Below are 15,134 nucleotides of genomic sequence, written 5' to 3' on the forward strand. Positions count from 1 at the left end.
CTGTGGAAAACAGTATAGAGGTTCCTTAAATAAAAATACTAAAAATAGAAATACCACAGGATTCAAAAATTCCACTATTGGGTATTTGCCCAAAGAAAACAAAAACACTAATTCAAAGAGATATATGCTCCCTTATGTTTACTGCAGAATTATTTACAATAGCCAAGATATAGAACTAACCTGTGTGTGTGTGTGTGTGTGTGTGTGTGTGTGTCCATTAAAAAGGATGAGATTGTGCCATTTGAGACAGGATGGATGGACTTAGGAAGTAGTCTGCTAAGCGAAAGTCAGTTTGAAAAAGACAAATACCAAATGATTCCATGCATAATTGGAATCTTTAAAAAAAACAAATGAATGGATAAAGAGAATGTGGTTTATGTATACAATGGAATATTACTCAGCCATTAGAAACGACAAATACCTACCATTTGCTTCGACGTGTATGGAACTGGAGGGTATTATACTGAGTGAAATAAGTCAATCGGAGAAGGACAAACATTATATGGTCTCATTCATTTGGGGAATATAAATAATAGTGAAAGGGAATAGAGGGGAAGGGAGAAGAAATGGGTAAGAAATATCAGAAAGGGAGACAGAACATGGAAGACTCCTAACTCTGGGAAACGAACTAGGGGTGGTGGAAGGGGAGGAGGGCAGGGGGTGGGGGTGACTGGGTGGGGAGCACTGAGGGGGGGACTTGACGGGATGAGCATTGGGTGTTATTCTGTATGTTGACAAATTGAACACCAATAAAAAATAAATTTATTATTAAAAAAATAAATAAGTTAAAAATAAAAAAGAAAAAGAAAAAACAAATGAATAAACCAACAAAAAGGAGAATCAGACCTATAAATACAGAGGACAACTGGTCACTAGAGGACAGGGGGTGGGAGAATGGGCAAATGGGTGAAAGGGAGTGGGAGATACAGGTTTCGTTATGGAATGAATATGTCATGGGACATCTCACACCTGTCAAAATGATGGCTGAGTAATATTTCATTATGTATATATAATGGCTAAAATCAACAACACAAGAAGCAGAGCGTACTGGCAAGGATATGGAGGAAAAGGAACCCTTGTGCACTGTTGTTGAGTGCAAACTAGTGCAGTCACTCTGGAAAACAGTATGAAGGGTCCTCAAGAAGTTAAAAATAGAGCTACCTTACAGTCCAGAAATCCCACTGCTGGGTATTTACCCAAAGAATACAAAAACACTAATTCAAAGGGATACATACACCCCTATGTGTATAGCAGCATTATTTACAATTGCCAAATTATAAATGCCAAATTATGGAAGCAGTCCCAGTGTCCATCAGTTAATGCGTGGATAAAGAAAGTGTGATATATATACATAATGAAATATTACTCAGCCATCAAAAATAATGAAAAATTGCCATTTGCAAGGACATGGGTAGAACTAGAGCAAATAACGCTAAGCAAAATAAGTAAGAGAAAGACAAATAGTCTATGATTTCGCTCATATGTGAAATTTAAGGAACAAAACAAATGAGCATAGGGGAAAAAGAGAGAGAGAGAGAGAGAGAGAGAGAGAAACCAAGACATAGCCTCTTAACTACAGAGAACAAACTGATGTTACCAGAGGGAAGGTGGTGGGGGGAATGGGTGAGATAGGTGATGGAGATTAAGGAGTACACTTGTGATGAGCACTGGGTGATTTTTGGAAGTTTCAATCACTCTGCTGTACACCTGAAACTAATATAACACTCTATACCTGGAATTTAAATAAAAACTTAAGAAAAATAAAAATCCCAAAACCAAAAAAAGTGTTATGGAAATAAAAGGCACAGTGTAAGGAATATATTCAATGATACTATAATAATGATGCAACAGGACAGATGGTAGCTACACTTGTGGTGAGCATAGCATAATGTATAAACTTGTCAGATCACTAGGTTGTACACCCGAAACTTACCTTACATGTGTGTCAACTATGCTCAAAAAATGCTTAAAATTATCATTACTAATTGGTTGCTTTCAAATTCATAAAATTGATAAAAAAGAGCACTAAACAAAGTACAAATAGAAGTAAATATTAGTCTCTATACCTTTCCCACTTCCCTTGAGCCTTACACATAGCCATGGGCTATCTAAGTCACCCTGACCTCCAGGCAGTCTCTGTGTCCATTTATATAGGATCCTGCCATGCACAACCATTTCATGTTCCCTGGAATTGTTGTGTATCACTGTGATGATAGACACCTTCCAGCTCCAAGACTCAGCTAAAGTGCCATTAATTAAGACTTTAATAATATGGTCCCTAGAGCAAGACTTTTCCCTGGAGAGCTTCCTAAAAGAGTGAGGACCCTGTAACTCTATTTACTGCTGTCTTCCTTTGTGTATCTCACAAAATACTCACAGAGGAGTAAAGATTGATCTGACACCTCAGCTTCCCCTTCACTCTCTTTTGCAATTCCTCAGTCACTGGGAGATCCCCCAAATAAAAATCTTAGATCTGTGGATCGAAGCATGTTGTTGGTTGCCTCTCCAAGACTCCTAAGTCTTCTATGACCATCTAATCTTTAACACTAGCTTATTATGTGTATATGGAAGTTGTGGCTGACACTTGAAAAGTTAGACTTGGTACTGTACGGGCCTTGTATATCTGCTTTAACAAATTACCACGAACTGGGTTGTGTAAAACAAATTTATTCTACCACAGTTCTGGTGGACAGAAGTCTAAAATTAGTATCACTGGGATGAGTCAACATTGGCAAGTCTAAGCTCTCTCTGGAGGCTCTAGAGGAGGATCCTTCCTTGTCTCTTTCAGCATATGTTGGCTGCCAGCATTCCTTGGCTTCTGTTTACAATACTCCAATCTTGAAGGTCAGTATTTTCTAATCTCTCTCTATTCCTTTTTTAAAAATATCGTATTTATTTACTCATGAGAGACACAGAAAGAGGCAGAGACACAGGGAGAGGGAGAAGCAGGATCCCTACAGGGAGCCTGGTGTGGGACTTGATCCCAGGACCCCAAGATCATGACCTGAGCAGAAGGCAGACGCTCAACTACTGAGCCACCCAGGCATCCCTAATTCATTTCCATTTAAAGTAATTATTGACAGGTAAGGACTTACTATTGCCATTTGTTAGTTGTTTTCTAATTATTTTGCAGAACTGGATCCTGGGACCCCAGGATCATTACCTGAGCCAAAGACAGACGCTCAACCACTGAGCCACCCAGGTGATCCTCTCTCTACTCCTTCACATCACTTTCTCCCTCCCCTCTCCGGTGTGTGTGTGTGTGTGTCTGTGTGTGTGTGTGTGTGTGTAAAAGAGAGAGAGAGAGAGAGATGCCTCTCTCTTATAAGGACAGCTGTGATTGGATTTAAGGCCCCCCTGGATAACCCACGATAATCTTTCCATCTCAAAATACTTAATACCTGCAAAATCCTTTTTTCAAAAAAAAGGTGATATTTACAAGTTCCAGGAATTAGAACCTGCTATCTTTTGAGGTCTTTATTCAGCCTGCTACAGGTTCCAAATTCATACACTTGCTCTGGTCCAACCCACTAGGCCCACCACTCTTCTCCTGATATTTTTCTTGGAAAGTTCCCACAGATAATTGTCTAATAAATCCACACAATCAAAGTCTTGTGTTTCTGGTTGAAAAAATTACTGTTGACTTTTATATACCTCTCTAATCTGGGAGCTTACAATATTTGACTCTAGCTTGGTAGGGAAATGATTTCTACAGATGTCAGTCAGAGAATCCTGCATAGGAGTGGGCTCAGGTTTTTCACATGCTTATTAGTGGAACACTTGCAAGTCAAACAAGCTTCTCTCTTATTCACATAGATCATGTCACATAACATCATCTCAATGTCATTCTTGATATAATTTATGCAGGAGTGAAAATGGAGAGGAAGAAAGCACATAAAGGAGACAAAGCCAAACCCTGCCATCTTCACCTCTGTATATATTCTGTCTACAGTTTTCATAGTTACATACCAAGCAATAGCAACTTTTGAGGAGAATACTGAAGTTCAGAAAAGGATCAAATAGATTCTTTTGCTTTTTATTCAATTGTACCATTCGATGTCTACAACACTGAATAAACGTTTTGTTTGTCCATGTTACAAAAAAGATAAATATATATGACTTACCATTCAAGAGGGAAAACAAGACACCAAACAGTACTTAATAGAATGATCCCACTTAAATAAAATAAAACCAAATTGTATTATGTATACGTTTATATGTATAAATGTTAAGGGGTTCTGGAAGGATTCTCACTGAGAGATTGATAGTGCACACCTTTTCTGGAGGGAAGGGAATGGGAGTGGGAGTGTGTATATCTTCAATATGCCTCTTGTTTTAATTCCTTACCATGAAAATATAGTCAGGGAACATGATGGTTGATTTTATGTGTCAACTTGACTAAGAAATACTGCCCAGTTTCTTGGTGAAACAGCTATACAAATGCTGCTGTGAAGATATTTTTATGTATGATTCACATTAAATTAGTGGACTTTGAATAAAGCAGATTATTCTCCATAATCTGAGTGGACCACATCCAAATGGTTGAAGGCTTTAAGAGAGAAGACTGAGGTTCCTCAAAGAAGAAGAAAATTTTCTCCAAACTGCTTTAAGACTTCAGCTGCAACATTTACATTTCCTGGGTCTCCACCTTCACCACTTCTAAATGTGTTATTTAGCAATTACCCTAAATTTTACAGATTTCTGCTTATCTGTCAGTATAAACAAGAGAAATAATGGAAATGAAACAATCATTTGTATTACTGTGATGTAGTGCCTGGTACATTGAGCATTATCACAACTCAGCAAATGCTACTTGTTATTAACAATGTTATTTATTTTATGCTAAGAAAGCAGTAGGAAACAATTGAAGGTTTTTGAGCAGGGAAATAACATAATCTGATCTGTTTTTAAAAAATAATTCTGGCTGCTATATGAGGAATGCATAATAAGGAGGCAAAGTGGATGCAAGATCAATTTAGGAAGCTATTGCATTAACATATGGAAGTTATGGTCATAATTTGGACTAGGATAATGGTAGAAGAAATGAGGATAAGTGGTAGGGTAACATATGACCAACAAATGCTCCTATAGAGAACAAGAAAATCACGTTAAAATATCACTCATATTTACACCACAAAAAAAGAAATAATTACGTGGCATGATTGAGGTTTAGCCGAGGCTAAGGTGGTAACATATTGCAATATATAAATATATCAAATAAATGCTTTTTAAAAGATTTATTTATTTATTTGAGAAAGAGAGGGGGGGGCTCAAGCAGGAGGGGCAGGATGAGGGAGAGAGAACCTGAAGCAGATTCCTCACTGACCAATGCATGTCTGATGACACCAAGATCACAACCCAAGCTGAGACCACGAGGTGGATGCTAAACTGACTGCACGACCTAGGTACCCTTCAAATCAACACTTTTTATACCTTACACTTACAAACTGTTATATGTCAATTACATTTCAATTAAAATGAGTCTTTAAAAATAACTGTAATGTAGGATAGTGGCATGAATGCGAACTAGAACTGAATATAAATGAATAGGGCCAAGGGAGCTCCATACCTGAAGCTTACCTGCATGGTGGATTCATGGGTGTGTAGTTTTCCATTAGTCTTTAAAGTGTTGATATATATATATATATATATATATATATATATATATATATATATATTTCTTTTGTATATGTGCTATATTTAACCATAAAAACATTGTTTATTTTTAATTGAAGTATAATTTTCATGTGATACTATATTAGTTCTAGGTGTACAACATTTTGATTCAACAATTCTATACATTACACAGTGATCACCATAAGTGTAGTTACCATCTGTCACCATACAATGTTATTACCATTTTATTGGCTATATTTGCAGTGCTGTACTTTTTTTAAAGATTTTACTTATTTGAGAGAGAGAGAGAGAAAAATAGCAAGACAGAGCACAAGCAAAGGAAGGGGAGAGGGAGAGGAAGAAGTAGACTCCCTCCAAAGCGGGGAGCCAGACACAGGGCTCGATCCCAGGAATCTAGGATCATGACCTGAACCGAAGGCAGACACTTAACTGACTGAGCCACCCAGGTTTCCAGTATGCTGTACTTTTCATCCCCATGATTTATTTGTTTTATAAGTGGAATTTCATACCTCTTCATCCCCTTCAAAGCAATCTTGGGAAAGAACAGCAAAGCTGGAGGTATCACCATTCTAAATTTCAAACTATACTATGAAGCCTTAGTAATCATAACAGCATGGTGCTGGTACAAAGATAGATGCATAGATCACTGGAACAGAAAAGAGAGCCCAGTAATAAACCCATGCTTATATGACAAATTAATCTATGACAAAGGAGGATGAATATACAATGGTGAAAAGACAGTCCCTTCAATAAATGGTGCTAGGAAAACTGGATGGCTATATGCAATAGAATATAATTGGATCATTTTCTAACACCATACACAAAAATTAACTCAAAATGGATTAAAGACCTAAATGTAAGACCTGAAACCACAAAAATCCTAAAATAAAACAAAGGGAGCAAATTCTAGGACATTGGCAACAGCAATAATTTTCTGGATCTGCCTCTTCAGGCAAGGGATAGAAAAGCAAAAATAAACAATTGGGACTACATCAAAATAATAGGCTTTTGCACAATGAAGGAAACCACCAACTGAAAAAAAAAAACCCTACTGAATGGGAGAAGATATCTGCAAATCATATATCAAATAGTTAACATCCAAAACTATATAAAGAATTCATACAACTCAATAGAAAACCAAACAATCTGATTTTAAAATGAGCAGAGGACCTGGTCATTTTCTCCAAAGACGACATACAAATAGCCAACAGACAAGTGAAAAAATATTCAACGTTATTAATCATTAGGGAGATGCATATCAAAATGTTACTTTAAGTAGTAAAAACAAAACAAAACATGACAAAAAAGATCAGTTTAAAGCTGTTGGAGAGCTACTGAAGTTATCAAAACTTAAGGGACCAACATTCAGGAGAGGAGAGCCATGGAAAGGTGAAGTGACAGTTTGCAAAACCAATAGAATTCTCAGCAGTCTCACTAGGCTAGAGAGACAAAATTGGAGACTTAAAAGGCCAAGATCTTAAGTATTTATCTAAATTCTAGTTAGCTAATATACAGTGCAATATTAGTTTCAAGTGTACAATATAGTGATTCAACACTTCCATACAACACCCAGTACTCATCACAAGTGCACTCCTTAATCCCCATCACCTATTTCACCCATCTCCCCACCCACCTCTCCTCTGGTGACCAGTAATTTGTTTTCCATAGTTAGGAGTCTGTTTCTTGGTCTCTCTCTCTCTCTCTCTCTCTCTCTCTCTCTCTCTCTCTCTCCCCCCTATGATCAATTGTTTTGCTTCTTCCATTTCACATACGATTGAAATCATATGGTGTTTATCTCTCTGACTTATTTCACTTAGCATAATACACTCTAGCTCCATCCACATCATTGGAAATGGCAATATTTCATTCTTTTTGATGGCTGAGTAATATTTCATCATATATATGTGACACATCTTCTTTATCCATTCATCTATTGATGGACACTTGGGCTGTTTCCATAATCTGGCTATTGTAGATAATGCTGCTGCTATAAACACAGGGATGTGTGTATTACTTTGAATTAGCATTTTTGTTTTCTTTGGTTAATACCTAGTAGTGCAATTGCTGGATCATAGGGTTAAAAAAAATCCAATACTGCGATGAGAAGGTAGAGGCAGGTGACTGAGTCTGTCACACTGCAGAATTTCCCCATCAAGATCTCTGCTGAATTCTAAGGTCGTGTGCAATAAGAAGCCAAGGAGCTAAGCAGAAACCCTTTCTAAGACAGAGTAGTTATTTACTGTGTCTCATGGCAAGAAAAATAAATAAAAGGCATTCATTATTGGAAAAGAAGTTAAACTGTCTTTATATGTAGACAACATTTCTATGTAGGAAATATCAGAATTGACCAAAAATAGCTATTCGAAATAATAAGTAAAGTTTAAAGTTTAAACACAAGGAGGGAGGAACTGGAAAGTAATATGAGGAAAGTCTGGAGGGATGGAGATGCTTCTTATCTTGATTGTGATGATGGTTTCATGGGTATATACATATCTCACCATTTGTCAAATTGTCTAATTGCTAAGTCTGTGCATCTGAAATATACCTCAATAAATTCAGTTAGATAAAAAGATCATGTGAAAAATAGGAGAGGTCTGACCCTTTGAAACCTAGAGGATACAATGTATGAAGGTCTTGAAGAGGTTAGAAAATGATCACAGTGGGTTGAGGATCTGTGTTCAGAGAGTGTGATGATTGAATTACTGATTCTCAAGGTGAGGTAGTTATAGGAGATGACAAAGCCTGGGGTGTGACAGTGGGAGAGAGTGGCTTAGGTCAAGGTCACTTTTGTGCTCATTGCATACTCTGTTCTTTCTGCCAGAGCATGACCTCCCTCACCTTTTGACAACTCCTACTGATTCTTCAGGTTTCACCATTTATGTTTCTTCACCAAAGGTGCCTCACCTGCCCTCATCTAACTTAGGTCCATCTCTAACACACTCTTGTATCCTTTGTAAGCAATTAACACAGTGATTACATATGCATTTGTATATTAAGCATTGATTGTACTTAAGCAATTCAAGGTATTATAACAGCAGGGACTACAAGCATCTGAAGCAAGGCATAGCTATTCAGTATTCATAGAATTTGTGGTAGAATATTACAGGGAATGTTGTCTATTTCCACAGGATTTTAGCCCAAATGTGAGGACAGGAGGCCCTACGTCCCTGCAGTCTCCAGTCTCAGTGTAAACACAACACGATGCTTGGTATGTGAATTAGCCTAAGATAGTCTCTGTGTATTGGCTTCTAGGTTTTTTTATTACTTCACTGCTGGCTGAAATTTGACAGCTCAAAAGCCCACTTTTAGCCCACTGGAATTAGATAAAAATTCTAATTTTTATCCATTTAGTCCAAACAAGCAGATTTGTAGTTGATTAGGGCCTGCCTGCTTTGCATATTCCAGGATACCTTACCTCACATCTGCTATCCATTGATAAGGTGGAGGCTTGTGATTTTAAGACCCCAAACCACAGTTGCCCTTCAGAATTCTCTGATTCCAAAGACTTTGTGTCATCACCAAGACACTTATGCCTCCTCTGTGATCCCCTCTGCTTTGGAAGTTACCATAACTTCTTCCCTTTCTGGGTGGTGGCCCTCTAGACCACCCATAAGCTTCTGGATGGTCTCATGCTATGAAGCGTGTACAACCTTGTCCAAGTGCAACCCAGTAAAGCTTGTGTGTGAATGCCTCTCGTGGTAACATGTTTTCCTTTTTCAATCCCCCAAATCCCTCAAATGAACCCCCTATAGTGCTGAATTTACTAAAAGATGGCAAATCCACTTCAGTACCATCCTATTAAGTCTAATTGTGAGAAGATCACATATTTCCAATGTAATTTTTAAAGGGAATTTTTAGAAAGAAAGAGTGTGTTGGTATTTCTCCTACTTTTTCCACGAAGGAAGAGAAGGAGGGGTTCTCTCTACCCCTTCCCAATCAAATGTGTCATTTTGGGTCCTCCAGAAAGCCAAAATGGTGTTAGAAGTGCAAAAGATTTACTGATAAAGATAAATGGGAGAGGGCACATGAGACAGCAGGAACAGCCTTAGAATCATAGTGAAGGTCTCACACCTGTGGAAGAAAAGGGAGATGTAAAAAGGACTGGAAGAAAGAACCTGAGACTCTGGTGATACTTAGAGAAAGTGCTTCTGGCCCAAGTGGGAGATCTGGTGCAAAGACATATTCATTCCTGAGGTGGACACAAGCCCTACCTTCACGAAAGAGTGGCCTCAACATGTACTTTTTTTTTTTAGAGAGAGAGAGAGAAAGCACCCACTCATGGGGTGGAAGGAGGGGCAGAGAGAGAGAAAGAGGGAGAGAATGTCAAGCAGGTTCCATGCCCAGGGGAAAGTCAGAGTGGGGATTAATCCCACAACCCAAGATCATGACCTGAGCCAAAATCAGTATCAGAGAGGGTGAGAGAACATGAGAGACACCTAACTCTGGGAAACAAACTAGGGGTAGTGGAAGAGGAGGAGGGCGGGGGGTTGGAATGACTGGGTAATGAGCACTGAGGGGGGCACTTGGCGGGATGAGCACTAGGTGATATGCTATATGTTGGCAAATTGAACTCCAATAATAATTTTTAAAAGGAGTCCAAGGCTTAACCCACTGAGCCCCCTGCGTTCCCCCAACATTTGCTTTTTATTTTTTCAAAGGTTTTATTTATCCATCTTATAGAGAGAGAGAGAGTGCAAGAAGGGGGGAGAGGGGAACAGAGGGGGAGGGAGAGAGAATCTCAAGCAAACTCCATGCTGAGCACAGAGCCCTACTGGGGGCTCTATTCTACCACCAGGAGATCCCAACCTGAGATTAAACCAAGAGCCCAACACTTAACGAAATGAGCCACCCAGGCATCCTGCAACATCTGCTTTTATGTTTCATTGTTTCAGTACCTAAGGCACTGACTGGAACTACGAGTTGGTGAAGTTTGGGGTACTAAGTATAGAGTCATTCAGACTGGAAAAACAAATGGAGATATGATGGGTACCCCCCCCCATATCCTTCAGAATTTAAGAGCAGGTCTAATCTCCACGATCCCTCTTGTGACATTGTTTGTAATTCACTTTCTTGCCTGTCTCTGTAGGGCGGGGAGGAGCAGTAGCATAGACTTTCACATGGCTTTTAACAATGTTATGGTTTCTCAAGACAAAAATAGCACCCCACCACCACCATTAAACTTGCTTTGGATATCGAGACTGATGACACAACAAGAGGCCGAAAAGGGGGTTCATTACTTACATAATTGAGGAGCCCCTTTCGGCTGCTAGCGGGCACTCAGCTCGCTCCCTCTCTCCCGCCTCCGCCGGGACTGCGGCGATGGTCCACACAGGGTGAGAGGGGCCTGCTGCAACCCCACGGTCGCTGGCACCACTACAGCTCACCAGGCCAGCGGGGTTCAGGGCACCCAGAGCCCCAGGCAGCCCCAGACGGACGGTCCGGCCCATTTATGATCCTCGCGCGCCATCTAGCGGCCAGAACCAGCACGGCAGCAGGAGAAGCTACACCGAGGCTGTTATAGTCCCGGGCGGCCATTTCGCTTGAGGAAGGTCGCATTTCCCGATAGGCACTGCGATCTGAGCTCCGCGGTGCAGGAAATGGCGGTAGGCGCAGGCGCAACACAAGCTTCAGCGAGCGAGCTCCCGCCGCGCAGGCGCGCAGAATATTCAGCGCGCTCGCCCTGCGGCGCAGGCGCACAGAAGACGGTGTCGCGCGCAAATCAGGAGCGCCTGCGCGAAAATCAAGGTGTTTTCGCTCTCCTCCCCAGACCCTTGGAAGACTGGTGGAATCTCACCCTTTTTTCTTTCCAGTCGAGAATCTAATGTTCATCCACAGTTTCTTGAAGCCTCTATCACAATAGTTGCAGAGACTGAATATATATGACAATAAACTGAGGAGCTATTAAATATATACCCAGGACTCCATCCTGCATATCCTTTGTCCTTCATTCAAGGTCTTACCCACTTATTTCCAAGACGTTCAGTTTATGCCCTACAGGCCCAGCGAGCCATTCTGCTCACACAACAGACTTCTGACTGGCAAAATGCAGCTTGCACAATCCTTCTGCGTGGTGACAAATCTTGCAAATGAGGCAACCCACATCACCTCTTGGACCTTGCCGTGACCATATGTGAAAGCCAACTCTGGGTAACAGGCAACTGTTGGCCCCACTCCGACGTCAGTAGACCATTCCCTCGATGAGCCACAGCCAAGACAAGACCTAGCTGAAACATTCAATGAAATTTATTGAAGAGAAAATGTACTGCAACCATTAAAGACAGGGAATGACAACAGAGAGAGGAACGTCTAACCGTCACTAGAACCCATAGGTCACGGCCCTCCTCCTCTCAGGGACCTCTGCGTCCCCCACCACCACAGTCCTCCTGCCATAGTCTCTGACATACACGGGCGGGGCGCCCTTCTTCCACTTGGAACTGCTCACCCGTAGCTGGGGCGGCCTCCCACGCCTCGGCCTCGCGGATGAGCCGCAGCATCCCCAGGAAGCCGGGTGGTCTCCTCTCCAGCCGCATCCTCTTCAGCTTGCTCTGGAGCATCTCGTTGGAGCGAGCCCGCATCAGCACCTGCCTGGCGCGAACCTGGTCCGCGATGGTGGGATGGATGGCCCCCTTCTCCACGGCCGACTGCAGCAGGCCTTCCAGGCGCATCACGTAGGCAAACAGAGTCTCCTGGGGCCGCTGGGCGCACGTCAGGAACTTCAGCCGTGCGGTCACGCAGGGATCCTTGTCTCCGAACACCTGGACCATTGCGGCCAGGCAATCCTGCGCAAGCATGTTGGGATTTTCTGCCAGGAGGCCGCACATGAACTCGAGCGCGAGGCCCCCCAAGCTTTCCATCAGCCACCGCCTCCTCTCCCCTTCTGGCACGTGGCGCCACACGAACAGCATGTCGTTGGCGTGCTCCAGCCAGACCTCAAAGGACTCTTGGTCTGGATCTTCCATCCCGGAGAAGGTTCTCAGTTCCCCGTAGGCCGCGTCTTCTGGCACAGGCTGCCAAGCCTGGCCCCACTGCTGGATCCAGGATCCTCCCTCATCTACGGCTCCTGCAGCTCCTTCCTCCCCTGCAGTGCCCGCCTCCCCTGCTGCTCCTGCCATACTCACAGATCCCAGCACACCAGCAATTCCTGTGTCACCTGCGGCTCCCTCCTCATCAGGCACTGCTCCTTCATCTTCTGTTCCTGCCACACCGGCAGCTCCTGTCACACCTACAGCTCCTGCCTCACCTGCTGCTCCTGCCACACCTACAGCTCCCTCTTCATCGAGTACTCCTCCATCTTCTCCTACCATACTCACAGCTCCTACCACATCTGCATCTCCTTCATCTAACACTATCCCTTCATTTTCAGTTCCTGCCTCACCTACAGCTCCTTCCACACCTGCAGCTTTTTCCTCACTTTCATGTCCTTTATCACCAGCAGCCCCCACCTCACATGTAGCTTCTTCCTTACCTTTACACCCTTCCTCACCTGCAGCTCCCATCTCACCTGCTGCTCTCGCCTCACTTGCAACTCCCACTTCACCTATGGCTTCTTCCTCACCTGCAACTCCTGCCTCACCTGCCCCTCCCCCCTCACCTGCAGCTCCTGCCTCACCTGCAGCTCCTGCCTCACCTATAGCTCCTTCCTGACCTTCACACCCTTCCTTACTTGCAGCTCCTGTGACATCTGCAGCCCTTTCTTTACCTACAGCTCCTGCCTCACCTGCCTGGCCAGACCTTGCTTGCCTCTGGTGCTGGGCAGGGAAATTGGGTCTATCCTGTGACTCTAAATCAGGAGCCTGGGGCAGAAAGACCACAGGCCAGGGTCCTCCCTTGCCTGCTGTTTGTCGGGGAATCAAACTTCGGTTTAAATACTGAGCAAACTCCACTCCACTAAGGCGACCCTGGATCTGAGCTCCTTTCTGAACACTTTGCCCAGCACTTGGTATCTGCCCAGGGGCCACAGGGCAGTCTTCGCGGCATTCTGGAATTCCTCTTCCTCACAGTCATCCGGGATGAGCAGGAAATGGTGCGTGCTCTCACTTGCACCACTCATGCAGCATTGCCAGTGCCATCATGAATACCTGGCGGGGGAGGGAGCCCGATTGGACAGGGATGCGCACACTGCCGCAGCCTCTGCAGTGGTGGCCTGTGGGTGCAAAGAGGATAGAGGGACATTGGTGCCAGACAGCCCACCCTACCACCCCCCACAGCGACCTGGATCTCCTCCCTGGCCAGTTAACACGCTCCATGCCCTGGCTTAGAACCCCCACCATGCACCCCTCACCTCTGCAGTGAGGAGACCTCCTTTTGCCTTGGCCAACACACCTGATCTGGCCTACGTCCATGATCTGGCCACTGCAGCCAGAACCCCACCCACCATCATCTGCAACCCTGCAGCCAGGAACCCTCCCTTCCTGATCCCCGCAGCCGGGAGCCATCCCATCCACTCTTACTTAGCACCTGATCCAGAGTGACCCTGGTCTGCCCAAACAACCTTGAAACCAGCCCCTCACCCTCCACATCCTGAGTCAGAGCCCCGCCCTCTCCCACCAGCACCTGCCCCTCTGCAGCTGGAGCCTCCCTCCGCAGCCAGGAGCCCTTCCCAGGTCCCATCCGAGTAAAGGCCTCGGTCTCCTGCTCACTGTCTCTGACTCTGCAGGCGCTGCCTGGTGTGAAAACACTGCCTGCGGGCTGCGGGGGGACTCTGGGGCCCACTTCAAAGCCCTGGAGTGAGAGAATCACAAGAACACACCTCAGCTCTGCAGTCCGGAGCTGCACAGTCCAAAGGGTCTCCCAAGTCCTCGGTGCTAAGGCCACATGGGCTTCCCGGTACTCCCAGAAGCCCCAAGTAGATGAAGGAGAAAGATCTCAGCATCTCTGTGTGGGGCAAACGTATGGATCAGGAGATCATGGGAGGAGGCATCAGTGTTGCCATGGCAATAAGACCTGCTTGGTATGACAAAGCTTCCAAAAGCAACAGGTATACCTATTGGCCGTCCAGCTACAAAATGGGAGTCCATGGGTGCCTCAGCCAGTTAAGCATCTGCCTTCAGGTCAGGTCATGGTCCCAGAGTCCTAGGATAGAGTCCCACATCAGGCTCCCTGCTCAGCAGGGAGTCTAGTCTGCTTCTGCCCCTTCCCCTGCTTGTGCATTCCATCTCCCTAATTCTCTTTCAAATAAATAAAATATTTTTTTTAAAAAGAGAGTCCATGGTTAGCTGGGTGCCAGTGTCCCTAGTGCGACTCTACATTCACAAGTCAACCCCATCATGCCGGAAATGTCAGTATGTGACACAGGATAGCTGTTCCTAACTCAAAGGCCTAATTACAACTGCTTATGTTGCAAAACCAGCCCTCATTTCTTGGGAAGGTGCTGCAGTGGAGATTGTGAGGTTTGGGATCAAGCAAAGTTGGATTCACCTAGCAGCTGGATGGCCTTGCACAAATTACTGAGCATTTCTGTCCATAATCTGTAAATTGGATTATAAACACTCTTCTTG

General features: G+C 43.7%; 1 protein-coding gene across 1 annotated transcript; it reads right to left on the reverse strand.

Annotated features, from left to right (window-relative positions):
* Positions 1 to 11,984: 11,984 nt before the first annotated feature.
* Positions 11,985 to 13,133, reverse strand: LOC144308336 (paraneoplastic antigen Ma6E-like). The gene has a single exon (XM_077888691.1). The coding sequence runs from the start codon at positions 13,131 to 13,133 to the stop codon at positions 11,985 to 11,987; it is 1,149 nt and encodes a 382-aa protein (XP_077744817.1).
* Between the last annotated feature and the right edge of the window lie 2,001 nt (positions 13,134 to 15,134).

Source organism: Canis aureus, chromosome X (genome assembly GCF_053574225.1).
Source record: "Canis aureus isolate CA01 chromosome X, VMU_Caureus_v.1.0, whole genome shotgun sequence".
In the NCBI taxonomy this organism is placed as follows: domain Eukaryota; kingdom Metazoa; phylum Chordata; class Mammalia; order Carnivora; family Canidae; genus Canis; species Canis aureus.

Excerpts from the sequence above, each read along its gene's own strand:
- LOC144308336 (XM_077888691.1), bottom strand. The coding sequence starts at position 13,133 with ATGGGAGCTGCAGGTGAGGAAGGGTGTAAAGGTAAGGAAGAAGCTACA.